Genomic DNA, 27,602 nt, shown 5'->3' with positions numbered 1-27,602 from the left:
AATGATAAATTTAGTCCTGGTTCGCTTAGCGTTCACACTGGCATTCTTAACACCAAACCTAAAGATACAAAACAAAAGGCATCAGGAAAAAGTAACAACCTGATTGGACAGCTTTTATGACGTATATTTTACAACGGAACTTGCCGAACATCCAAAACAATGCTGGCTACTGGGCGAAATGCACTCATTATATATATATATAGGTATATATGGTGGTATTTTTACCAGCTGAGAACAAACGAAGAGCTAATAAAATGTGAAAGGAGTCAAAACAGCAGCAGAAATTCCTCCGTTGCACATACAAACGAAGATATGTTGCAAGGACGGCTGACGGCAATTCCGACACCTGTACCGAACTGTAATGGTCAACATAGCCCCTATGATGAGAAGAACCAGGTATGCTTGAGGTCAGTATTAGGCAAATTACTTCCTGTTTTTGGTCTGTTTAGACGTCTTTGGTCCATGTTGCATTCATATATCAATCGAACTGCACCAGAGTTCGTTTTGAAGCGGACCAAAACCCACTATTCAGGCGGTCTCGGTCCACTTGTTTGGTGCGCACCAAGGTTCGGATGGCAGCGTTCACACCTGTTCAAATGAACCGCACTAACAGAGCAATCGCACCAGAGTTCGTTTTAATCTAACCAAACCTGCCAAGTGTGAACACACCCTAAAAAATGTGAAGTAAACCCATGGCACCAGGGTTTTGTTGGTCAAGGAGGAGATAAGAGCATTTCACCATGTTTGGATGGAGCACCAGAGCCTGCCAAAACTGTTGTCAACAGAAACAACACACATACACTTCCTTCAGTTTTTTTACATCAAAGTAAAGGCCCTGGGTAGCTCAAGTGGTAAAAGATGCTGGCTACCACCCCTGAAGCTTGCTAGTTCGCTAGTTCGAATCCCAGGGCGTGCTGAGTGACTCCAGCCAGGTCTCCTAAGCAACCAAACTGGCCCGGTTGCTAGGGAGGGTAGAGTCACATGGGGTAACCTCCTCGTGATCGCTATAATGTGGTTCGTTCTCGGTGGGGCACGTGGTGAGTTGAATGTGGTTGCTGCGGTGGATGGCGTGAAGCTTCTCCGTGGCAACACGCTCAACAAGCCACGTGATAAGATGTGCGGGTTGATGGTCTCAGACACAGAGGCAACTGGGATTCGTCCTCTGCCACCCGGATTGAGGCGAATCACTACGCGACCACGAGGACTTAAAAAAAAAAAAGCGCACTAGTATTTTTTTTTTTTGACCAAATCGTGCAGCCCTGAAATAAAAAAATGTAATAAATAAAACTTCAAAGGGCAGCATAATCATGATAAACATTTTAAGCAAAATAATCATGATTATCATTTTAACCATTATCGTGCTATTCAAAGGGTTTACATACTTTTTTGCCACTGTATGTGAATTCAGGGGAAAACTTGTGTGGCTGGTGGGCAAACATTAATTTCCCACCCTGCTATGGTGACTTCAGAGACTTTGAAACAGAGAGACGAGGACATTTCACTCACCTTAAAGTTGATCACTTGCTCTTTGCAGCAGGACGCACAGTTAAGCAGCAACACAGCAAGAGCCACTAACACCGCCAGAGACAAAAGCAGCGAGATGGTCAGAGAGACATCCACGTCTCCAGCAGACTCTCCTGAACAAACACAAACACCTGATTATAGCTCAATGTGTTACGGACTGCATGAATGTTAAGAGTAATAAAATTCGATGGATCGCTTGTGTAGTATGCAGCATTATTTTTAATTAGATGGGCCACACTGATCTGCTTATATATACACAGCACGTCACCATCAAGAGAATGACAAGTGCCTAAAGGCCTATTCATACCAAGACCATTGCAATAAAGCAATGCAAATTCACCCCAAACTATTCACACGTAGGCTCTTAAAACAGTTTGCATACCAGATCAAAAGCAAATTGTGCATCAATCAACAACTGACCCAAAAGCTTATTTCGCAGCCGTAGGGTGAATTTTTGCACTCTGTGCCCAAACTAAGTGATGCTTTGTTTCAACTTAATCATGTTGCAACGAGCATTCACGCTCAGTGTGAAAAGGCCTTAACAAGATAACCAAGACAATTTGTTCTCAATTAATCTATCTCACTCTCTCTCTCTCTCTCTCTCTGAGGGATTATAGGATGAGACTATTCTCTCAGCAGTCCACAGCTAAACCATTTGTTGAACATTCTGCTATAGATGGGTCTGACAGCAGTTCAGATATCAGTGTTGAAAGGCTGGATCAGCATCGGCACCTGTTCTGTCACCACAATGCCATTAACACTGCTCTCCATTCCACTCATCAAAACAAAAAACCTCTCCAGGGGTCACAACAGCAGGCAGTATAATTGGTTGCAAAAGACCCTCAAGGCAGGAGAGTCAGTAACACTGATCTGAGGTCAGGTGAGCTGGACCAGCAGTGTCAGGTGTGTCAAGTCATTTTTATTTGTATAGCGCTTTTCACAACACACACCTGTTCAAAGCAGCTTTACAGAAAATCATGCTTTAACAGAAAATGAAACTGTAATATCTATAAAGTCTTACAGTCATCATTGTGTAGTTTGATTAAATATGATAAAATGTGTATAAAAATAAATAGTTAAATAATAATTGTATTCAGAACCCCAGTGAGCAAGCCGAAGGCGACTATGGCAAGGAACAAAAAACTCCATAAGATGTTGTGTAAAAAAGAAAAATAACCTTGGGAGAAACCAGGCTCACTGTGGGGGCCAGTTCCCCTCTGGCTAAAAAGCACGAATATAATGCCAATATTAGTTATTTGTGTACAGTGCTAGTCATGGCTTAAAAATAATAAACTTCATAAGTGTTAAGGGCCGGTGTTTAAAAGATTTTGTAAGAACTGTAATATGAATGACTTAATATCTTTGAAGTTCATCCTGGATTAACTGCAGAAGTTCACATAGATGCATTGTCCTTTGTTAGTTGGCTGATGAAAGCTTTTGTTGGCAATTAAATGATAGTCTATGTATTCCATTTCAAGAGTGTAGTCCATCAATAAACAAAGGTGATGCAGGCAGGGATCAGTGAGGTGCATCGCAGTTCAACCGGTAGATCATTTCTCTGAGGTTCGGTGGGGTCCATCCTAAATCCAAGGTTCAGGCAGTGGCATGTGAAGTATCTGATGTCTTACAGTTGGAGTTGGGATCAGTTCATCCTCTGAAGTCCATCGTAAAAGTCTGAAATGATGTCTGGCTAGCACCGGCTGTAGTTTGTCGTCATCACTCAGCGACTCGTAGCAGTGGAGTCTGACACCAAGCAGGAACGTAACTGGATCTGGCTGGCTCTGGTAACCTCAGGATATGATTCCCGAGGTTGAGAAAGGGAAACAAATAGAATAATATTAGTGTAGATGCCATTCAATTTATTGCAGAGTTATAGATTATGAGAAATGTTTCTGAGAAATGTTTTTGGTTCCGGCAGACCTCACTAAAGCAGCCTAATTGTGAGTTGATGGATAAATTAGGTGTATGCCTGGCTAATTAGATGAGTCTTTAGTCTAGACTTAAACTGAGTGTGTGTCTGCATCTCAAACAGTGTTAGGGAGACTATTCCATAGTTTAGGAGCCAAATATGAAACAGATCTACCTCCTTTTGTGGATTTTGATATTCTAGGAACTATTAACAGGCCAGAATTTTGTGATCGTAATTCTGCAGTTAACAGAATTTTAAAATAGGAAATTTAACAGTTAGCCAATGTAACGACGATAAAATTGGGTTAATATGATCATATTTCATATAGTCAGCACTCTGGCAGCTGCATTTTGAACCAATTGAAGTTTATTTATTGAACTTGCAGTACATTGCAACAGAGAGCAAGTGTCTTAACTTAGCAATATTTCTGAGGTGGAAGAATGCTGTTCTACAAATATTGGAAATTTGATTTGCAAAGGACAGATTGGTATCAAATATAACATATAAGTTCTTCGCCGTAGAAGACGACGTAAGAGTACATCCATCAAGAGTCAAATTATATTTTAGCAGCTTATTTTTAGAGGTTTTTGGTCCAATAATTAGTACCTCTGTTTTGTCAGAATTGAGTAGAAGGAAATTTATGGCCATCCAATCATTGATTTCATTGATACACTCAGCTAATTTCTATAATTGTGAAATTTCGTCGGGTTTAGAAGAAATATAAATTTGGGTATCGTCGGCCTAACAGTGGAAAGTTATTCCACGATTCCTGATAATATCTCCTAGGGGAAGCATATATAAGAAGAAAAGCAGAAGCCCTAAAACTGATCCCTGTGGCACTCCATACTTTTGTTTGGTTTGACAATTCCTCATTTACATAGACAAAGTGGTGGCGGTCTGCTAAATAGGACCTAAACCATGCTAATGCAAGTCCACAAATGGCAACATAATTCTCTAGCCTATTCAAGAGAATGTCGTGATCTATCATGTTGAAGGCAGCACTAAGATCTAAAAGCACTAGAAGAGAAATGCAGCCGCAATTAGATGATAAGAGCAAGTAATTTGTAACTCTAAGTGCAGTCTCTGTACTGTGATGGGGCCTAAATCCTGACTGAAATTGTTCATGTATACCATTTCTCTGTAGAAATTAACATAGTTGGGAGGACACTAGGGCTGGGTGATACATCGAATACCCATGATATAATCTCGATGATCTTGCTGACGATGTAAAATTTCACAATATTGTTAATATCTCGATGATTTTAATGAGCCTTTTATTTGGCCATTAAGTTTCATAAAGTGCATCAGCAGACTAATTTCACAATCCTTCAGGGCTGTATAATTAATCAAAATAATTTCAAAATGGAGATTTGATCATGTGATTATTTAACTGCCAAAGGCTGCAATTAAAGACAGATAAAAAAGGTCTGTGTGTGCTTCAGAATGAACCAGCAATGCGCTGATCTGTGTGCACGCGCAGGTGAAGCGGGGCTCATGGGCTCGTGTTTTTAGCGCAGTTCACATGCATTATGAAGTACTGCAGGTTCAAGCATTCGCAGATTTCCTAACATTAGTAACCGCTATTAAGCTTTTATACAAATCTACAAACGTGGAACAGTAGAGTTTGACAGTGGTTCACAAGATGCAAAACTCATAACTGCCAATCAAACATTGCACTTTCCATTTCATAAAAAAGTTCTATCAGGAAGACTTGCAGACTTGAGTGAAATTTAAGATGACATTTATTTGATGAATATAAAAAAGAAATGTAATGTCTCTCTTTGGCGTAAACCCCGTCTGGCGGTCCAAAGAAGTTGTACTCGGAACCGTCATATCCTGCCGGAGATAGGAGGCAAGGGCGAGGAGCCTACCCCCGGTCAGGACGGGACTCAACTGGTGCTGGTGGGGTGGTGGAGGTTGCCGTGTTAGCACATTGAAACAGCAATGTGATAGATTATGAGCAGACTTATAAAGCAATGGCTTACATGTGATTGGCTAGGAGTTACCTAGCTAATGGTGCGATGATGTACAGCTGCTAGTCTTCCCGCTAGAACTACGCTGCGCTTACATCTCCTGGTGAAGGTGAAATAAACATAACTGCATACAGTGTCAAAATAAAAACCCCAGTTTAGGGTGAAGTAAATAAAACAAATATATTAATTTATCTTAAAAAAATTTATCCTGAAAATAATAATAATTCCATATTATAATAATAAACTTGACTGGGTTCCACAGTAATAATTTAGTGCTATGCGTTATTCATCTGGTTTCCAAAAAATAAGTGAAGTATTTTTTGCACAATTTGTTCATTCACACAGCAAAAAAAAAAACAACATTTTAGTAAAAATATATGAAGGTAATTAAGATTTTTATTAAGCTTCCATATATGATTGTATGTTATGTTAGTATAAACGTGCAAATCAATAAAAATTATTACATGTTACTCTCACTTTTGTTAATTTATTGAAAACATGGGAAACATGCCTTCATTATTTTAAAAAGATTTTTATTTAATGCCTTTAAAATATTAATTCTACATGGCTACAATGGCTGTTTAGATGAAATGACGGTTCCTCTGATTAAAAGAACACGTTATTTCAGAGCAAAAACATAATTATCAAGATATATATCAAATATCGTCAATTTGCTGAAAAATATCGAGATATAAATTCTGAAGCCATAACGACCAGCCCTAAAGAACACTACCTTTTCTAGTATTTTCGACATAAAAGGGAGATTTGAAATCAGTCTATAATTAGCCAATTCGCCAGGATCAAGCTGTGGCTTCTTAATAAGCGGTTTGATAACTGCCATTTTAAAGTTTCTTGGGACATATCCTAAGGATAGCGAGGAGTTAATAATATTAAGAAGAGGTTCTGAGATTACAGAGAATATCTCTTTTAAGAGCTTGTTAGTTCTTCATGACCTATGACAGTGAAGGACTGAAGTTTCTCATGAGGAAAATTATGAGACACTGTTTTCTGAGGTGCTGTGACAGTTGATTGCCTAATTCCAATTTTATTTCTGATGATTTCTATTTTATCAATAAAGTAATTCATTAAGTCATTACTATTGTGCTGCGATGGAATATCTAGTTCAGTCGAGGCTTCATTCCTTCTTTATAACCAATGTAGCCACAGTACTGAATAAACACCTAGGACTGTTGTGGTTATTTCCTATGAGTTTGCTAAAATATGCTGAACTGTAGCTACAGACACTGTCCTTCTATGCACCGCGAAATACCTCTAATTTTGTATTCTTCCACTTGCGTTCCATTTTCCGAGCTGCTCTCTTGAGAGCATGAGTGTGATCATTGTACCATGATGCAAGGCTTTTTTCTTTAATTTTCTTTCATTAAAGGGGGGCGACATAATCAAGAGTGCTAGAGAACACTGTATTTATATTTTCTGTTATTTCATCAAGTTCTTCTAGACTTTTTGGCTTACTGAGTATGAGGCAATTCTGGAAGATTAATAGTGAAGCTATCTTTAGTGGTTGAAAGAATAGTTCTACCTGAATGATGAGCAGGGAGGTGGCCAGAGCATATTACAGTGTCTAACATCATTGCTGCAAGTTCACACACCTCTTTAACATTATCTTTAGTGATCTCTGACCGGCGAAGCCGGACATCAATAGTGTTGACATGAATAACAACTTTAGAAAATCTACATTTAGTATTAGCCAGCACTTGTAAATTTGATCTGACGTCAGATGCCTAAGCCCGCGAAATGCATTATATGCAATAGTGGCTGGAGTCTCTATTTCCACGTTCCTTACAATAGAATCACCTATTACTAAGGCTTTTTCAACATGGTTCTCAATGGGTGCATCACTGAGTGGGGAGAATCAATTGGAAACCCTAACAGGAACAAGAGAGTGGTGTCGCTTTGCTGAGCGAGTGTGCTGCAGAGATGTCACACAAATGCCCTGTTGCAGGGGCTCTACAGCAGGAACAAAGTGTGTGTGTCTTTCACTGTACTACCCGCATCTGAAACAGTATCTACAGGCTTCTCTTTCTCACTGACCTCCACTAGCGTTTTTATGCATGCCTCCCAATTAATCTTCTCCGTCAGCCTGACTCATTCCTAACATTTATCACATGTAAATCCCTCACTGCTGATGGAAGAAGCTATAGTAAACATGTGGAATAATGTTTATCAGAAATAACATGTGCGGATGCCATGACTTACCGCAATTGTTTGTTGTTGTTTTTATGGTTGTTCTTGAGCGGCGAGGGTTTGAGATCGATGTGGTTCCTGATCAGCAGATGTTTGAGACTGATGCAATAATCCGTGTAAAACACAGAGGAAAAGATGAATGCACGCAGTAGAGACGTGAGACGTAGACAAGCAGGGAAAAAAGAAAATAAAGAGAGAAACATGTTTGTGTGTATGTGTTGCTAACACAGTAGTTTGACTTGTGCGATTAGCTGACAAGGATCCATATCAATGGCTTAACCTATAAATTAATGTAGATCTTTCAGCAGTGGTTGGCATGATCTCCAATAATAGAAATAATTATTGCACCAGTTACCCTATAGCCAGCATTCAGCACTGTATAAAATGCCATTTTTAACATATAGGTTATTCCATCTGAGGTGGTTTGCTGTGTTTTAACCCTTAAAGTTCAGCAAAACTCTCATCAGATTCACATTTGAAATTCATATTCGAAATCCCGCAGCATCAAGAAGAAGCTTTTGCTGCTTATTGCCTAACCCAAAATAGGGCTGGCTGGGCGATGTATCAAATATTGACCATATATTCATGATGATTTTGCTGGCAGCATTATGAATATCGCAATTGAATTATTTTTTTTAGTGGTGCACAATAATATCATCGCCTCACTAATAGAATTATTGCCGATATTTAGAACAATAATTTATTATAGTCAGATGCAGTCAGATGGTGAATTAGGGCTGAACGATTTGGATGAAATATTTTATTGCAATTATTTAAAGAAATATTGTGATTGCGATTTGACCTGCGATATGATTATTAACGGTTCTTAAAAAACCTAGTTATGTTTTCCTCTTGACCAAAAGTCATGGGTAAACTTCCAATGCTCTACTGCCAATACCATTTCTGTTACAGTAAGGTTATTATTTATGTATTTTTTTCACACTTGAGTCCTCATAAAAAGAACCAGACTAACTAAATAAAAAATACAGTAAAATATAGGGGGGAAAATGGATTAACATCATCTTCACATTGTATCACTTCACGGTGTACCTGTTTTTGTCCACTTTGTGATGGAGTCTCAGCCCACATTTCATTATTTTTTGAAAATAATAAGTGATTAGTAAGTTAAGAAATCATTATGGAGATATATTTTTCGAAATATTAATATTATTATTATGCATGTGGCTTAGCTATGCTTACCTTTAGTTGCCGGAAGCTTTTGTTTTGGCTGTACACTAAAGGAAGACATGAAGGAAGAGAAATGCTCTCATCCATTTCAAAATTGACATTAGAGTTGGTCATTTTCATGTAAATCAGTTCAAACTGTTCATTTAAATAAATGTATTAAAAACTCTGATTTAAGGAGCCTGGGTAGCTTAGCGAGTATTGACGCTGACTACCACCCCTGGAGTCGCGAGTTTGAATACAGGGCATGCTGAGTGACTTCAGCCAGGTCTCCTAAGCAACCAAATTAGCCCGGTTGCTAGGGTGGGTAGAGTCACTTTGGGTTATCCTCCTCGTGGTCGCTATAATGTGGGTCTCGCTCTCAGTGGGGCGCTTGGTGAGTTGTGCGTGGATGCGCGTGTGGAGGCTTCACGCTATTCTCCGCGGTAACGTGCTCAACAAGCCATGTGATAAGATGCGTGGATTTATGGTCTCAGATGCGGAGGCAACTGAGATTCGTCCTCGCCACCCAGATTGAGGCAAATCACTACGCCACCATGAGGACTTAGAACGCATTGGGAATGGGGCATTCCAAATTGGGGAGAAAAGGAGAGAAAATCCAAAAAAAAAACAAAAAACAAACTCTGATTCAACTATTTATTTGCAACATACTAAATGTTCAAAAAAGTCTCTGTGTGGCATTTTTTCATGTATTAAAATATATATTTTTTAAAAAGTTCAAGCGGGTAAACATTTCAGTTTATTAATATGTATTGATAGGCATACATACAATAAATTATTATATATCATTCTTCCTTGAGTTCATTTAGTGAAAATCAGTTTGGACAGCATACCTGGATTATTTCTAAACTTGAATTACATTACATTAACTATTCTTCTTATAGATTCTTACATACACTAGTGAAATTATAATAATGATTTAAACATTAGTGAAATTCATTCATATGCATTATTGGAAAGATTCTTATAAACACTAGTGAAATATTTATAAAACTGATTATGTTGACTTGCATTACCTAAACTAAATTGACACATTTGTAGCTGAAAGTGTCTTTCAATCATTAATTCAAGTCTTCTCATATGCACTTATGAAATTGTCTCTCAATAACTTCTGAAATCTCTTTCAAACAGACAGATGAAAATGTCTTACATTAACTACTATAGTACTCATACTGATCTAACAAGATGTTGAGATGATACTGTCACATTGTCTAACATCCTCTCAATAAGTTCAGTAAGAGCCAGTTTCACAGGTTGATGAGAGACAATTTCAATAGTTGATGAGTGTAGGGCTGTCACGATTATAAAATTTGGCTGACGATTAATTGTAAAACAAATACAGTTGTGCTCAAAAGCTTGCATACCCTGACAGAAATTGTGAAATTTTGGCATTGATTATGAAAATATGACTGATCATGCAAAGAAACTGTCTTTTATTTAAGGATAGTGATCATATGAAGCTATTTATCATCACATAGTTGTTTGGCTCCTTTTTAAATCATAATGATAACAGAAATCACCCAAATTGCCCTGATCAAAAGTTTACAGGCTAGATACTGAGCCATGGGGAGCAGAAAAGAACTGTCAAAAGACCTGCATAACAAGGTAATGGAACTTTATAAAGATGGAAAAGGATATAAAAAGATATCCAAAGCCTTGAAAATGCCAGTCAGTACTGTTCAATCACTTATTAAGAAGTGGAAAATTCAGGGATCTCTTGATACCAAGCCAAGGTCAGGTAGACCAAGAAAGATTTCAGCCACAACTGCCAGAAGAATTGTGGCCCACAGGTAACCTCAGGAGAAATACAGGCTGCTCTGGAAAAAGATGGTGTGGTTGTTTCAAGGAGCACAATATGACGATACTTGAACAAAAATGAGCCGCATGGTCAAGTTGCCAGAGAGAAGCCTTTACTGCGCCAATGCCACAAAAAAGCCCGGTCACAATATGCCTGACAACACCTTGACACGCCTCACAGCTTCTGGCACACTGTAATTTGGAGTGACGAGACCAAAATAGAGCTTTATGGTCACAACCATAAGTGCTATGTTTGGAGAGGGGTCAACAAGGCCTATAGAAGAGAATACCATCCCTGTGAAGCATGGTGGTGGCTCACTGATGTTTTGGGGGTGTGTGAGCTCTAAAGGCAAGGGGAATCTTGTGAAAATTGATGGCAAGATGAATGCAGCATGTTATCAGAAAATACTGGCAGACAATTTGCATTCTTCTGCACGAAAGCTGCGCATGGGACGCTCTTGGACTTTCCAGCATGACAATGACCCTAAGCACAAGGCCAAGTTGACCCTCCAGTGGTTACAGCAGAAAAAGGTGAAGGTTCTGGAGTGACCATCACAGTCTCCTGACCTTAAAATCATTGAGCCACTCTGGGGAGATCTCAAACGTGCGGTTCATGCAAGACGACCAAAGACTTTGCATGACCTGGAGGAATTTTGCCAAGACGAATAGGCAGCAATACCACCTGCAAGAATTTGGGGTCTCATAGACAACTATTACAAAAGACTGCACGCTGTCATTGATGCTAAAGGGGGCAATACACAGTATTAAGAACTAAGGGTGTGCAGACTTTTGAACAGGGGTCATTTCATTTTTTTCTTTGTTGCCATGTTTTGTTTTATGATTGTGCCATTCTGTTATAACACAAGAAATAAAAGAAAAGTGTTTTGCCTGCTCACTCATGTTTTCTTTAAAAATGCTACATATATTACCAATTCTCCAAGGGTATGCAAGTTTTTGAGCACAACTGTAAATGCGATTATGACAATAAATTGTTTCTTTAAGGGCTTTCATGATTAATTGTCATGTTTCTTAAAGTGTGCTTTATACACCTTAAGAAGTCATTTTTACACATTTAACTTGAAATATATAAATCAATTAATAGAATAGGGACATATGATTTCCTTTTTAGGCTTTAAAAACTAATGAATGACTTGAAAAATTATGTTTTAAATATATTCTAATAAATACTTCTAAATACTTAAAATATGTCTTTCTTTTTGGTCAACTTTAGTTTTGGTCAGTTTTACATTTACACTTGTTTTTTGAACTCATACATTTTACATTATATATGTTTATAAAAAATAAAGATATATATATATATATATATATATATATATATATATATATATTATATATATAATATTTTATCATATTATGCAATAATAAAATATTTCTTCACTTTCACACATTATTTTAAATCTCTGATTAAACCCACAAGCCCTTTTTTGTCATGAAGCAAAATCTTCGAGATTTCGTTTCATCATTTTATCACTCCACAGAAATAAAAAGTGCATCTCCTCTGTCACTGTGTGTATGAACCAGGAACATTTGCCATTACACGATTGTTTAAAGTGAAACCGGAGTGCTTTGCGTTCACTATCACAGTTTATACTTGTTTATATTTTCGCTGAAGTTTGGCTTGAGCCTCTGCTGACACACATCAGAGCACTTGAGAAGTGCTCACTGATTTAAATAAATATACATGAGAATCAGTGGAAGCGCTTCATGCACTCTTCGGGACAGGAGCTGGTTGACCTCTGAGGTGCGGCTCAGTGATGTTCAGACTCAGAGTTTAACTGAATGAAACAAACATACATATTTTTTATATTTATAAAATGTATGTATTTTGGAAGATAAACGTTCATGGTATTTATACAGTATATTTGCTTAAACTTCCCTTATTTGGGCATTAAAATGTCATTGGGATTTTAATGACCAATAATCATGGTTGTCTCAAATAACCACGGTTAGATCAAATAACCGCGATCAGACGGTTATTTAATAATCGCGACAGGCCTAGATGAGAGCTTATTTCACTGGAAAAGGAAGCTGTGTTCCCACTTCCTGTTGAAATCGGTGCTTGTGATCTGAGACATGTATGGGAGCAGTCGCATCGTTTTCAGTGACAGAAAAGTAATACCAGGGTAATACCATGGTACTGAACGATCATAGTGTACTCCAAGTTACTTAAAAAAATACCATGGTTTTACTATGACATGTCAAAAACATGGGATTATCACAGACCATGTCTGAAAAAATGTGTAGAATATGGTGCTTATTGTTAGAAATATAACAGAATATGCTATTATTTGTCAAAAAGGAAGTAAATGTTTATAATACAAGAAAAAGCATAAATACTCAAAAAGCAAAGAATAAGTATATATAAGTGCTACTTTTAATAAATAAAATAAATAAATAATAATAATAAATAAAAATATCAGTGCCCTTTTTTTAATCCTTTCACCCCTGTCCCTGGTGAGGTCTGTGCACACCACTGTTTGTGGTGCAGGGATTCAGAAATTCGCTGATCAGCAGGTCCCTGTTAGCCCCAGCTGGGCAACCCTAACACTCTAGCAGCCACCCAGAAAACCCTAGCAACCGCATAGCAACCTCCTAGCATCACCTGAATGACCACCAAGGACCCTAGTAACCAACTAGCAATGCCCTATCACCAAGAACACATAGAAGCTGCCTAGCAACCACTTAACATTGCCCTAGCAACCACCCAGAACACCCTAGCAACTGCCTAGCAATCACCTAGCAACCAGCTAAAAATAAATAAAATAGAAAAATCATGTGACTGGTCATTCGTCAATGGCAACAGACATAGTAGCCCTTCAAAAACAATCTGTCACTGAAAAAAGACATACTATAATGTAAAGAAATAATTGTGATTATTATTTTTCTTGGAACAAAAAAAATAAAAAATAGTTAGTTATAAAACACAGCTACTTTTGAATAGCTGTCAATGGAGAAACATACAGTTTTCTTTCTCGGGTTGCAGTTCCAGCATCAACAAGCATGGGCTAACAGGAACATGCTAACGATCTAATCCCTGACCCGCTGCACCACACACACTGAATTCAACAGGAAGTCAGGTCACAGCTTCTTCTTCTTTTTTGAGCTAACAAACTCATTGACTATTTATACAAAGACACATATGATCACTATCCTTAAATAAAAGACAGTTTTTTTGCATGATAAGTCATATTTTCAAAATCAATGCCAAAATTTCACAATTTCTGCCAGGGTATGCAAACTTTTGAGCACAACTGTATGTGTATATATGTAAAATAATCATACACATCTAAAACTATGCCTCTCTCTCCACAATCCCTCCCCGAGAGTCCCCCAAAATGACTGCCCCATTTCCCATCAGATGAATCCCAGATCCCCAGCCTTCTACACGACACCTCCTCGAAAGCTGGCTCTCTCTCCATCTCCTCACACCACTCCCAAATTGAGGGCGCTCCAGCCGACTTCCATCCCTTTAAAACAATCTGCCTGTCTGTCATAACACTGGTCAGGACCCAATTTTTTATGTATTTATCTCCTATTTCGATGACCTGGGGCAAAACGAAACCCGAGTACCCAACACATCACACACAAAACTCTGAACCTTTAACCAAAATTCCTGGATCTCAGCACACCACCAAAAAACATGGGCCGTGTCGCCATCCTCCGATTGGCATCGCCAGCAGGTGGGTGTGTCTTTAAGACCAAGCCTATACAATCTAGAGGGGGGTCCAATAGAATCAATGTAAAATCTTGAATTGCATAAGGCGCACCCTTGCATCTCTAGATACAGACTTGACGTTGTTTAGAATCCTAGCCCACACTCCCTCCTCCAATACAAAATTAAAATCTTTCTCCCTTAATCTCTTGATAGAAGTTAAAGCTCCATCCCCCAGACTCTGAATTAACAGAGAGTAATACACTGATGCCTCATGACCTTTTCCAAAAGCAGTAATCACCACTCCCAGAGTATCTGCTGCTTTAGGGGGGTGTATGCTACTCACAAAAACAATACAGAGCAGGTGACGCAGCTGTAAATACCTAAAGAATTGAGATCTGGGAATCCTAAAATGTTGAACCAGATTTTCAAAAGATCTCAACACTCCACTCTCATATAGGTCACTGAGCGTATTAACCTCCCTCACAATCCACTCTGACCAACAGAAAGGGGACTTATTAATACATAATTTTGGGTTCAGCCATATGCTTGAGGCAACATTCATATAAATGTCCACATTAAACACTTTGGACACTTTTGTCCATACCGAGTGCAAATGCGAGATAACGGGGTGTAACTTAACATCTACGGTTAGTTTGATCGAAAGGCTTTGCAGTGGTGAAATAGGGGCAAGGACCTCCTGTTCAATAAGAATCCAGGGAGGGGCTCTCTCAGGTGGAAGCGTCCAATGAGCCAAATGTCTGAGACTGAACGCATAATAATAAAACAAAATCTTGGTTAGGCCTAGCCCACCTTTGTCAATCGAACTATGTACGTAACTTATTGAAATGTAATCTGGGATGTTTACCATTCCAAATGAAGGACTTCGCTGTGTTATCAAATTGCTTGAAATAAGAGAGGGGGACATCTACAGGAAGAAATTGTAGCACGTAGCTGTATTTTGGAATACAATTAATTTTAATAACATTGACCTTCCCAATCATAGATAAATGTAATGAAGCCCACCTGCCCACATCGCTCGAAAACCTTTTTATTAAGGGGTCAAAATTAACTAACTAAATCAGACAAATTTGCTGGGAATAAAATTCCCAAATACTTAATTCCCTGTTTGGGCCACTGAAAGACGCCCAGCTGAAAAGCCGTCGCTGGGCAGTACGCTGTCGGAGCCAAAGCTTCGGATTTAGACCAATTGACTCTGTTTCCTGAGAAGTTAGAAGAGGAATGAATAATTCTGTGGAGGCAAGGCATAGATCTAGTGGGGTCAGAGACGAATAATAAAATATTATCTGCGTAGGGCAAAAGCTTATGCGGCACACCTCCTGCCACCACCCCTGGAAAATCATCCTCCTTTCTTATCGCAGCTGCTAATGGTTCCAGGGCAAGACAGAACAATAATGGGGAAAGAGGCCCCTACCCAGAGTAAAATAATGTGAAATTAATCCATTTGTTTGTACCGCCACTACCGGGTGTATATAAAGTAACTTAATCCATCCAATAAAAGTATTCCCGAAATCTTAAAAACCATTCTACCATATCAAAGGCTTGGCGTCAAGTGAGATGGCAGCGACCGGAGTCTGATCATTCGCCACTGACCACATAATATTGATGAAATATATTCTGAACGTTATCAGAAGAGCAGCGGCCCCGAATAAACCCCACCCTGTCTATATGAATAAGAGATGTCATAACTTAATCGGTTAGCCAAAATTTTTTTTTTGTTTTTTTTTTTTTGAGTGGATTACATTTATGCTGCCAAAATATGCCTTTTGGATCATCAAATAGCCAGCAGCCTGATGGCACCCGTTCACTTACATTATGAGGACCTGCAGAGCTTCAGAATTTTTGTTCTGCTGAATAAAGACAGTCATACACATCTGGGATGGCATCAGAGTAAGTGAATAATGAGATAATTTTAATTTCTGGGTGAACTATTCCTTTAAAGAGCATAAACAAAACTCACCGCCTCTGACAACAATGAAATTGCAAGACATTAATTCATCACTGGTCACTAGGGATGTACACGAATAGTCGGCATTCGTTTAACCGTTTGATGCGCCACTTTTCGAATATAAAAATCACTATTCGGTTCGTCTACCAGGTCTCAAACCTGATCCAAGCTCGATGAGTTCCGACAAACCGTCATGTTTTCTGGCCGGGTCTGGATTAGTTTTTCAAGTATAGGGCGAGTTAGGGGCTGTTCAAACATGCTTTTGTGTGCACGTGCGCTGTTTTTCTATTATAGATCAGTGATACTGACATGCACTGGACGGACGTGTTTGACTGTTGCGTTGGCTGAATCTCACTTTTTGTTCTTTCAGCGCCTCGCGCAGGATCACCACATTTATAGACACAGAGTAAAAGTTAAAAAGACTAATTTTTATAAACACCTGTGTTGTGTTTCATTCATTGCGCTGCTTTCTGAAGAAGAGTACTTTATGTGGCTGTTTGTTACACCATTAAACAAGATTCCAGTTTACTTTTCACCGAGCAATGTTTCAGCGCTTGATAAACAGTAAGACAGTGTTTTTCCCTTTTGCTCTGGTGTGCATATTTAGTGCAATAATTAGACAAGTTCAATGTAATTTAATTTTAAACCATTTAAGAATCAAAGCACCCCGATGAGGCTATTTAACCGCAGCAGTGGGACACCACGCACATGACAATACTTGCGTTCGCTCACTCACGGAAATGTAAAGCTGCCCTTGCAGAGTCAGATACTGGCAGTGACGGTTTGATTATTTTTGTTTGACTTTAATGCAAGATTTTATCATTTGAAGATGTATGTATTGTGCTATTTAGACTCATAGCTCACTGTGCACTTTATTTGCTGCTGTTTTGAGTAGTGTAAGGAAGTTCAAGTTTAAGGAAACTCCATTACAATAAACATTGTTTATTCCTGTGTCCCGTCTCCAGACGAAACACCGATTAACCGTTCAGGAAACCTCACGGTTAACCGAATGTTAAAAATGGTAGCCGTGCACACCCCTACTGGTCACTATTATTCCTTTTGTCAAAAACAGCTGACACAAAACAGTCTTAGAGTCTTAACACTAAGTTTACAGCTGCAAAGTGGAAAAGAATTGCTATAATTATCACATATTACTATGATAAATTGTCAACCATTGCAATTTCAGAAGTGATTCCTGCATTCCATACACACACAGAACAATAGACCTTCATTAAATGCGGTTGTCACTTCCAAAACTTTGCAGTGTTTAGCTAATCAGGGGAAACTTATTGGTTTTATCCACAGTAATTTACAGTAAATGCATTACAGAGCCAGTCCACCTGGAGTGAACTGAGGTAAAGTGTCTTGATAAAGGGCACAATGGTAATAGTTCATGGATCAGCCCTTAAAGTGTCTGAACTTACAACCTTTCAATTACCAACCCAGTTCTTTAACCACTAGACTTCACCACCAAATTGTGCAGAAAGGAGGCTGGATGGTGAATTATTTAAGAAAATGTTGCCTTATTCATGAGATAGTTTAAGACAATAAGAATATGTTGAGGAAGTCAGAAAATAAAAGGTTTGATCGACTTGCTAAGCTGGCCAAACAAGACAGCCCTTGCGTTTACGATCAGGGCGTGCAATATAAATCTAAAGTCAACTTACATGAGCAAGGCAGGGTTGAGCTAGAGTGCACTACATATTTCTTGAAACTGAGAGTAAATCAATAACAATGTTGCACTGAAAATTAAACAAGCAATGGCCAAAGTTCCAATGCATCACATGAGACCAAGTGAGACTAGAAATCAGGGTTTCAGCTCAGTAAGTATAAAGGTTCCTCTGGAAAAGAGGTGGGCGGTATGACCAAAATCTTATATCACAGTATGAGTAATTTTATATCACAGGTACCTATACAGTATATCAAAATGTAGTTAATCTTGGTTGGAAATTCAATATAACCGTGTGGTAATGCCCATTTGTCAATAATTCAATAAATTACAGTACATTTTTTAGTATAACTGAAAGGTTCATCTATCTTATTTTGTTTTAACAATTTCAGGAATCAGGGCTCGACATTAACGCTTGTCCGGGACAAATGGAACTTTGAACGGGCAAGTTAAAGGGAATTTTACTTGCCTGACCAGACAGGTAGCCTGATTAAAATCTCAGTAACGACTGTTAGCTCAATAGCGCGGGATTGAGCACAATTTTAATCATTCCCACATGTTTCACTTTCAAAATGCAAGGAATTCCCTCTATAGCGTCGCCCTCTCACCTTCACTCGTGGTGCAGCGTTCAGCATCTTGTGAGTGCGAGCAGTGGGGAAGTGCATATTTATTGAACTGTAGATTTTACATATATAAACGGGTAAAAACCTGTTAATTGGACATGCGAATGATGTTGTACCACGTCTCTATAAGTGACTAGCAACTATTGCTCCTGTTTAACATCAACAAAGCTGTCTTCATCGCAAGCGCACAACGTTGGAGAGATCGAATTTTGTCTCGTCAAAAAGGCAGAAATTGCAAAAATGCTTTGTGTAATAAAAACATCTTTAGAGTGAAGAGAAACGCTTAAAACAGACTTATGCACCTGTTACATCTAATGTATGTATCTGAGGTATTTTCTCTGCCATGTGAATCAGTCAATTTTAATAAGTATATAACAATATACACTATAATAATATTAATGCTATAACATTAATAAATTACACACAATGAAAACATCTATCTTTAATATGCATGTCTGTTTTGAATATACAACAGAACTGATTTAGCAGCAAGGTTCTCTCAGGATTTTATCTGTTAACATTTTCAATGCATTTTGTCAATATTAAACAGATGTTTTTAATGCAACTGCTGTGAAATGACTTGTACTCTCAAAGAGATGATTTACCCAAAAATTTAAATTGGGTAACACTTTATAGAAAAGTTCCATTTGTTAACAATAAACACCACTTTTATATAGTTTATTAACCTTGGTTAATGTTAATTCCAACATACAGTATATTAATACATTTTCACACATTAAAATAAAAAGTTGGATATGTTAACATTAGTTCATGCACTATGAACTAACAATGAACAATTGTATTTTTTTGGGGGGGGGGGTTGTAACTAACATTAACTAAGATTGATAAATGCTGTAAAATATTGTTCATTGTTAGTTCATGATAGCTAATGCATTATCTAATGTGAATGAACCTTATTGTAAAGTATCACCAAAAATTGTCATCATTATTTGCCTTGATGTTGTTCCAAACCTGTCTGACTTTCTATCTTCCATGGAGCTCAAAAGGAGATGTTAGTGAGAATGTTAGTTTCAGTCTCAATCCCCTTTTATTTTATGAAAAAAAAAAAAAAATATGCAGTGACCGTGAATAGTGACTAACATTCTGCCTAAAATCTAATTCTGTGTTCCTCAAAAGAGAGAAATTCATACAGGCTTGAGGGTGAGTAATGATTTACCGTCTTTCTGCATTGTGTTCTTAATCCCTATAAGGTGTGAATGATGACGATGGAGGCTTTTCTTTTTTCTTTTCTTTCTTAAGTCCTTTCTTTTGTTTTTGTCTCCAGGCAAGTAACTTTTTTACTTAGACAAGTGAATAACCAATTTATTTGTCCGAAGGACAAGCACATGACAATGCTTAATGTCGAGCCCTGAATTATCTTTTTTATTTGAAAATTGATAGACAAAAGACGTGATACTGAATAAGAAATTATAAAGTCTGGCCACAGTATGAAAAAAGCTGCACAATATGAAACACTTTAGTTCAAAACAAATGACTCAAATAGTAATGCAACATAAATCTGACTGGGAGAGCCACTCTGCAAGCCGTTAGAAAATAGCCGATATATGCGCAATATTAATGCACCAAGCTGCAACACTGCTTGGCAACCATAAAAAAACCTATGGGCCAAGTTAAAACTAAATTGCTCTCATTATATGAAAATGTCTACACTACAGGAGAGTCTGCAGTGCTGACTATAGCTTTCAGCTTTGTGTTGGATTTTTACACAAAGTGCCCGGAATATACCACAATATAAACAGTATAACAGAAACTCTAAAGACTGATTCATTTCTACTGTTGCATGGCATTTACCATCATAACACACAGCACTACTGTGGAATGGATGAGGGATGTCTTGATCATTACTGTCAGTCAGTGTTGGTGCTGTAGATTGAACTCCTGTTCTTTTGCTGAGTGGCATATATTGGGCAGTTTCAGAATCACCTCCCCATTTATTCTTCTTATCTGACTCATGGGTTTATATCATGACTTGGCAAGCAACACAAATTATTCAACTACTTTTCAGACCAATAAACACCAAGTTGCCAGCTCTTATTTCAGTTCTCTTGCATAATGAAGTGATCTTTACTCGCACAGAAGTGGAGATGACCCAATTGGAAACAGTAGTGCATTCTCAAATTGTCCTGTCTGTGGACAAAGTAGACAGATACTTTAACACACATTGTTTAGTGCAGATCCAATTCATGACATCTTCGGAGAAGGTTTTAACTAGGCTGTCAATCTATTACATTTTTTTAACAGAATCATTACAAGGTGTCGATTAATCAATCACAATTAAACGCATACTTAAATATTTGCTGAGAAAGACCGCAAAAAAGATAGTCCCGTCTTTTGCCATAAACGCTACGTTTGTGAATACTCTGTCAAGTAAAATGCCGTTTGAAACTTTGTGAAATGCATCTCAAGACACCTGTAGTTTGTTGTTCTCCGTCCAGCTGTCTTTGAACAGCTGTTGGTTTGTTACTTGTACAACTGGAGTTGCACTGACTGCCCCCTGCAGACTTTGATTTCCAAAAACATGAAGGTGGAACTTCAAGCTTGAAATGCCCCAACGTACGGTGAGGGCACATGATTAACTGTGTTAATTCTTTTAACACAAAATGTTTTATATTATTAATCGCACTGAATTTACATGTTAAATTGACAGCCTTCATTTTAACACATTGACAGTCAATTGGCACAGACCTGTTTATGGTCAGAGTCCCTTTCAAGGCAAGTCAGTCCACACGTGGATAGGGATGGGACGATAGATTGAATTTCGATATATCGCAAACCAAAAAAATGCTAAACCATATCAAGGCAATTTCGAATTTTTTTATTTCGAAATTTTAAACATTGTTTCTGTCCATGTGATCAAACATCTTAATCTCTCTATTGCTTGATTTTACACCTACTGCGCTTTTTTTCCTAAATGTTTACACAGTTCACACAAGATCCTTGAAGTACTTAAATTTAGCTCTTAAAAATGTAAGTACTGAAATACATGGAAAACAGCCTTGTTTTGTTGAACAGTGCTTGAGATTAAGACAGACCATTTCTTCCATGTGTCCATCAAAGATGAGATCCCGAATGTGTCTTTTAATATCCTTTCTGTTATTTACAGTCAGTTAAAAATAAAATATTAATTTTGATCACAAATAGCACAGATGCGCTAAAAAACAGAGACTTCTCTCTCGTTAATAAATGAACCGAAACACAACAGTGCGAGTCTGTGAGATGTGCGTTAAACTCTCAAAGTGAAATGCAAACTTAATGTTATTACTTGTAAATTGTACACATTGACAGCTCATTTCATTATTATATATACAATTAAGAAATAATATTAAATGATAGAGAGTAAAAATTTTATATTTTAAAAAAGCTAAAATGTGATTATAATAATACCAAATTATTAACAAAATAAATATACACACACATACTTTTTCGGGGCAGTTTCTGTTCAGTTCTATTGCTTGTTCTGCACCTGATCAGCCTGAATGTAGCCCACTATTCTTGAAGGCTTATTTGTTTGTGATCTTTTCTTTTAGTGAAAAGTATAAGAGAGAAATTCTTAATATTTAAACTTTGAAGATTTATTTTGTATATTAAAGAACTTTAATTTGATGAGAAATTATGTGCATTTTGCACAAACATTAAAAAAAAAAAAAAAAAAATATTTCTGCCATCCTATATCATTTAAGTGTTATCATATCGAATCGAGATAATATCGAATCGTAAACCTCATACTGTATATCAAACCGAATTGTTAGATAACCATATCTTCCCATTCCTTCTTGTCGGCCATCTTTAGAACACTCTTGGCAGGCTGGGAAGCTATTTTTCTATGTAAACAAGTGGCATGCAAGTCCAGCTCCTATCTAAAGACTGAAATCTCTAAAACAGTTGGTTTTAGTAAGATATATCAAAGAATATATTTCAAATCAGCAGGAAAATCTGAAAACACAGGTACAGTTCTGTGAAAAAGTATTTGCCCCCTTCCTGATTTCTTCTGTTTTTGTGTATTTTTCATACTAAATTGTTTTAGATCTTCAAACGAGACATAACATGAAACAAAAGCAACCTAAGTAAAACACAAAATACAGTAATGCTTCCCCTATATGCATTCTCCAGCGGCTGTGCCACTGCTGAATTATGAGCGCCGCTGTTGTGATTTCACATGGTTCATTGTATATTCTTGACGGAACGTAACGCTTGCCAGCCCCAGTCAGCTGTGCACTTTGTCCACTGTGAAAGAGACCCCACCACACATTATGATTATGAATTTGGGCAGCTTTATAATAATTTATTACATTTGGGAAAGCCTTTTTGACAACTTTTAAGAATTTTAAGACTAATTCTAGGTTTCCTATTATCCAATATATATTTACAAAGTAGTTTATTCCATTGTCTAAAAACACTTTTTGATATACTAACTGGTAGATTTAGAAAAAGGAAAATAAACTTAGGGTGAATATTCAACTTTATAGTGTCTATGCCTTTTGTAATCAACAGAAGCCTATATATATTTGTAATAGTTTTAATGATATATAAAGTTTTCAATTAAAAAAAATATAAAAGCTTTAGTATTTTAAATAAATTTAAGCTTTTAAAATTAATAAGCATGTGTGTTCTTGTTGTGGGCCTATGTGAATTCACTTATGCATTGATATACCAGCTGTTTTTTTTTTTTTTTTTTATCACATTAAGAATTTGTTTGCAGCAGTCCTCTTGAGGTCTCGTAGCAGCCGCTGTTTCTTCTTGTTGTGTAAATGTCTTTAATTGCTTCATAATTTTACAGTTATCCCTTGTACTGTGTAAATCATGTGTTTTAAATCTTCATGATTTCATGCTGAACTCTTGAGCAGTGTAAATGCATTTATTAATTTTTATTTTTTATTTTTAAAACAATGTCTTGTGCACAGTTTAATTTAATTTAAATTCTTATTTTTATAATCATCAACTTTCAGCAGAGAAGTAAATCTCTCGCGAGAAGTGAATCGCGTTCTCTTACACAATTGGTTGTGCACTGCAAACGTCACTCATTCATGTGAACGAGCGCGTAATCTAATCTTAAAGTCATGATCGAAGCCTGAGTTGACATCATGGTACCAATTAAGCCTGATTGGAATGGTTTGAATTTGTCAACCTTAAACCAATCCTGAAACCCTAAGTTCACTCAGCGACCTTCATGGTATAGGTCTTATGGCTGCAACTAATGATTATTTTGATAATCGACTAATCTAACGATTATTAGAATGATTATTCGACTATTTGGGCGATTATTGCTACGATTAATCATTAGTTCCTAACCGACTATTCAGCTTGTGCTCCTACTTAAAAGGTTGCAATAAACGTGCTTGCTAACAATTAAAAAGGACAAAATCATCTTTTTAAAATACCTCTAAATGACATTCACTGAATTAAAAGGAAAAAAAAATACTTTAAGTTAAATTCAGTAAAAAAAATTAACTGCAAAAAATCCTATTGTTATCAAGTGTTTTTGTCTTGTTTTCCATTTAAAATCCTTAAAACAAGATACATTTACTTGAGAAGCAACATATAAGATATTTAGCCTTGCTTTAAGAGAATGTATCTTAAATATAAGTGTATTTTGTATATAAGTGTATTTTTTCACTTGGTTATAATTCTGCCAGTGCAGTAAACACAAAATCTACTTTTATTCAAGATCTATTCTCTAAAAGCAAGTCTAAATATCTTATATGCTGCTTCTCAGGTGAATGCATCTTTTTTTAAAAGGAGTTTTAGATATTTATATTGGAAAACAAGCCAAAACAAAAACAAATCAAGAAGTATTTTGTTGCAGTGTATAATGGTGTGAAGACTACCCTCTCTCATCTTTCTATTCACTTCAATCCATCTTTAACTCTCAAAAAAACAAACTCTTTCTTATTAATAAAGCTGCGTATTGTCAATTTTCTTCACGATAAGAAATGCTGTGACACATTTTATGATTTAATAAGTCGTGAGCCATCATGATATAATCCAGCTGCAGCAAGTACGCATGAGGAAAGAGCATCCCCGTGACAGCTGGGTGCAGTTTCAATCTCCCCCCATTAGATTGGGACACTTCGTGCAACTCATAGAAGAGGCGCTGACCGCACAGAGAAATGCCATGTTTCTTTCTTTTTTCCCCAATTTGGCATGCCCAAAAAAATTTGCTCTAAGTCCTAGTGGTAGCATAGTGACTCGCCTCAATCTGGGTGGCAGTGGACGAATCTCATTTGCCTCCGCAACTGAGACAGTCAATCTGCGCATCTTATCACGTGGCATGTTGGGCGGGTTACCGCGGAGACCTAGCGCGTGGAGGCTTCACGGTTTTCTCCGTAGCATCCACGCACAACTCACCACGTGCCCCACAGAGAACGAAAACCACATTATAGTGACCACAAGGAGGATAACCCAACGTGACTCTACCCACCCTAGCAACCGGGCCAATTGGTTGCTTAGGAAGCCTGGCCGGAGTCACTCAAGAAATGCCAGTTTCGAAGTTTGTAGTTATTTACATAACCTCCTTATTATTTGAACTTTAATAAAGCTCTAATGCGTTAAATATAACTGCATTAAAGATGTAACTCCAGGGTGTTTCCTTTAAAGACGCTCGACACGCAAGTGTTGTTTATGCTTAGCGTCAGCTCCAGCTCCACTTATTCCACAGCGAGTGTGCTTCTGTATTTACTTATTTGGTATTTGAGTATAATTCCCTCATACTTTGCGATCTACATCACCTGAAGCTGTTTGGAAAGTTTAGAGTGCATCTGGACTGTGAGCTGTCTTCTTCCTCTACTCAGTCAGGCGTGAGCTGCAGTGCTGTTCTCAAGCACCATCATTAGTTTCATATCTGATCTCATGTTACATTAAATGACATCAAACGACTATTTGACAGCAAAAATTTTTATATCATAGTTTTCATCTGCATCCCAACCTCAAAATCAGTGCTGTACTGTCAAATGTGCATTTCAGTGCACATAACATGTAATATTATTGGTAACTGCATGGGTGCTACCAAAGCAGGTGCTGGTGCCACATTTTCAACGGGCCCTTTGAGGGCACAAATAAACCCTGATGTGGCCCAAGCTGAAATTGAGTTTGACACGCATGTTTTAAGCCATTCTTCGACCAACATGCGTTAATATTGGTCCGGCATTGCGGGCTTGTGGACACGTGCACAACAGCATTGCTGTTGAAAAAAATCTTAAGGAAACACTGTACAGATTTCAAATATGTATTTTTTATTGAAGCAAAAAAGTTATCCAACACCTATATCACCCATGTGAAAACTAACTGCCCTCTTAAACTTAGCTGGTTGTGCCAACTTTAGCAGCAACAATTGCAACCAAACGCTTCTGATAACTGGAGATCAGTCTTTCACAACGCTGTTGTGGAATTCTGGCCCACTCTTCTTTGCAGAACTGCTTTAGTTCAGCCACATTGGGGGGTTTTCAAGCATGAACTGTCTGTTTAAGGTCCTGCCACAGCATCTCAATTGGGTTCAAGTCAGGACTTTGACTAGGCCAATCCAAAACTTTAATTCTGCTTCTTTTGAGCCATTCAGAGGTGGACTTACTCCTGTGCTTTGGATCATTGTCTTGCTGCAAATTCCAGTTGTGCTTGAGCTTCAACTCATGGACTGATGACCGGACGTTCTCCTTTAGGATTTTCTGGTAGAGAGCAGAATTCATGTTTCCCTCAATTATTGCAAGTCACCCTGGCCCTGAAGCAGCAAAGCATCCCCACACCATCACACTACCACCACCATGCTTGACCGTAGGTATGATGTTCTTTTTGTGGAATTCTGTGTTTGATTTACGCCAGATGTAACGGGACCCCTGTCTTCCACTCATCAGTCCACAGAACATTCTCCCAAAAGGTTTGAGAATCATCAAGGTGTGTTTTGGCAAAATTCAGACAAGCCTTAATGTTCTTCTGGGTTAGCAGTAGTTTTTGCCTCGCCACTCTTCCATAGATGGCATTTTTGGCCAGTGTCTTTCTGATAGTGGAGTTATGAACAGTGAGCTTTACTGATGTGAGAGAGGCCTGCAGTTCCATGGATGATGTCCTTGGCTTTTTTGTGTCTTCCTGGAAGAGTCTTCGCTGTGCTCTTGGAGGAATTTGGGAATGTCTGCCACTTCTGGGAAAGTTCACTACTGTGCCAAGTTTTCTCCATTTGGAGATAATGGCTCTCACTGTGGTTCTTTGGAGTCCCAGAGCCTTTGAAATAGCTTTGTAACCCTTCCCAGACTGATGTATTTCAATCACCTTTTTCCTCATTATTTCTGGAATTTCTTTCAACCTTGGCATAGTGTGCTACTGGGTGAGACCTTTTAGCCAACTTCACGCTGCTGAAAAATGTCTATTTAGGTGTTGATTTGATTGAACAGGGCTGGCAGTAATCAGGCCTGGGTGTGTCTAGTCCAGCTGAACCCCATTATGAATACAGTTTCATAGATTTGGGGATTTAGTAACTAAGGGGTAAATACTTTTTCACACAGGCCCAGCTGGTATTGGGTAACTTTTTTGCTTCAATAAATAACATTATCATTTAAAAACTGTATTTTGTGTTTACTCAGTCTGCCTTTATGTTAGATTTAGTTTGAACTATTGAAACAATTTAGTGTGAGATATACACAAAAATGGAAGAAATCACAGCACTGTATCATTAAATGTGCTTTCTTTACCTCAGCTCACACAAAAATGGCTTGTCTAGCTAATGCACATGCACGTTCTCAAGTTGATTGACAGGCTATGTCTGTATCTAAAAGGTGATTGGCTCTTTTACCTGTAAGGCAGGACTTCCTTTCTACATCCGTTGGCCATTCCAGTTTCTCCCATTAATTTTAATAGAAGTGGCTCATCTCTGCTAAACAGTCTCTGATATGGTGCTTTGGAAACATGCGACGTAAAGACTGAATTATTAATATAATAATGTCATATTAATATTAGGGCCCAACTGTATTAGTCATTCTGACAATAATAATTCAAACTTAATCTCACCATTGCAAACATACTGTCTTATTTCTAAGTTAAAATAAAGAAATAAATCTAGACAAACTGACT

At 37.7% G+C, this 27,602-nt stretch overlaps 1 protein-coding gene across 2 annotated transcripts in view; it reads right to left on the bottom strand.

The window, feature by feature from the left end:
• The window catches only part of LOC127450785 (serine/threonine-protein kinase LMTK2-like), a 78,212-nt gene that overhangs the window by 41,026 nt on the left and 9,584 nt on the right, over positions 1-27,602 (bottom strand). Inside the window, exons 2-3 of one of the 2 annotated variants that reach the window (XM_051715135.1) lie at positions 3,153-7,710; positions 1,507-1,637 (exon numbers count right to left, since the gene is read on the bottom strand). Coding sequence is in view for 1 of the 2 variants with exons in the window: in XM_051715134.1 (XP_051571094.1) it covers positions 1,507-1,637 (131 nt within the window). In the remaining variant the exon portion in view is untranslated. The remainder of the gene's footprint in view (positions 1-1,506; positions 1,638-3,152; positions 7,711-27,602) is intronic. The other variant, XM_051715134.1, reaches the window with a different exon arrangement.

The sequence above is a fragment of the Myxocyprinus asiaticus genome, chromosome 13 (assembly GCF_019703515.2).
Source record: "Myxocyprinus asiaticus isolate MX2 ecotype Aquarium Trade chromosome 13, UBuf_Myxa_2, whole genome shotgun sequence".
Classification (NCBI taxonomy): Eukaryota; Metazoa; Chordata; class Actinopteri; order Cypriniformes; family Catostomidae; genus Myxocyprinus; species Myxocyprinus asiaticus.
Note: the sequence above shows the minus strand (reverse complement) of the source record. Positions and strands in the feature narration are given on the sequence as shown.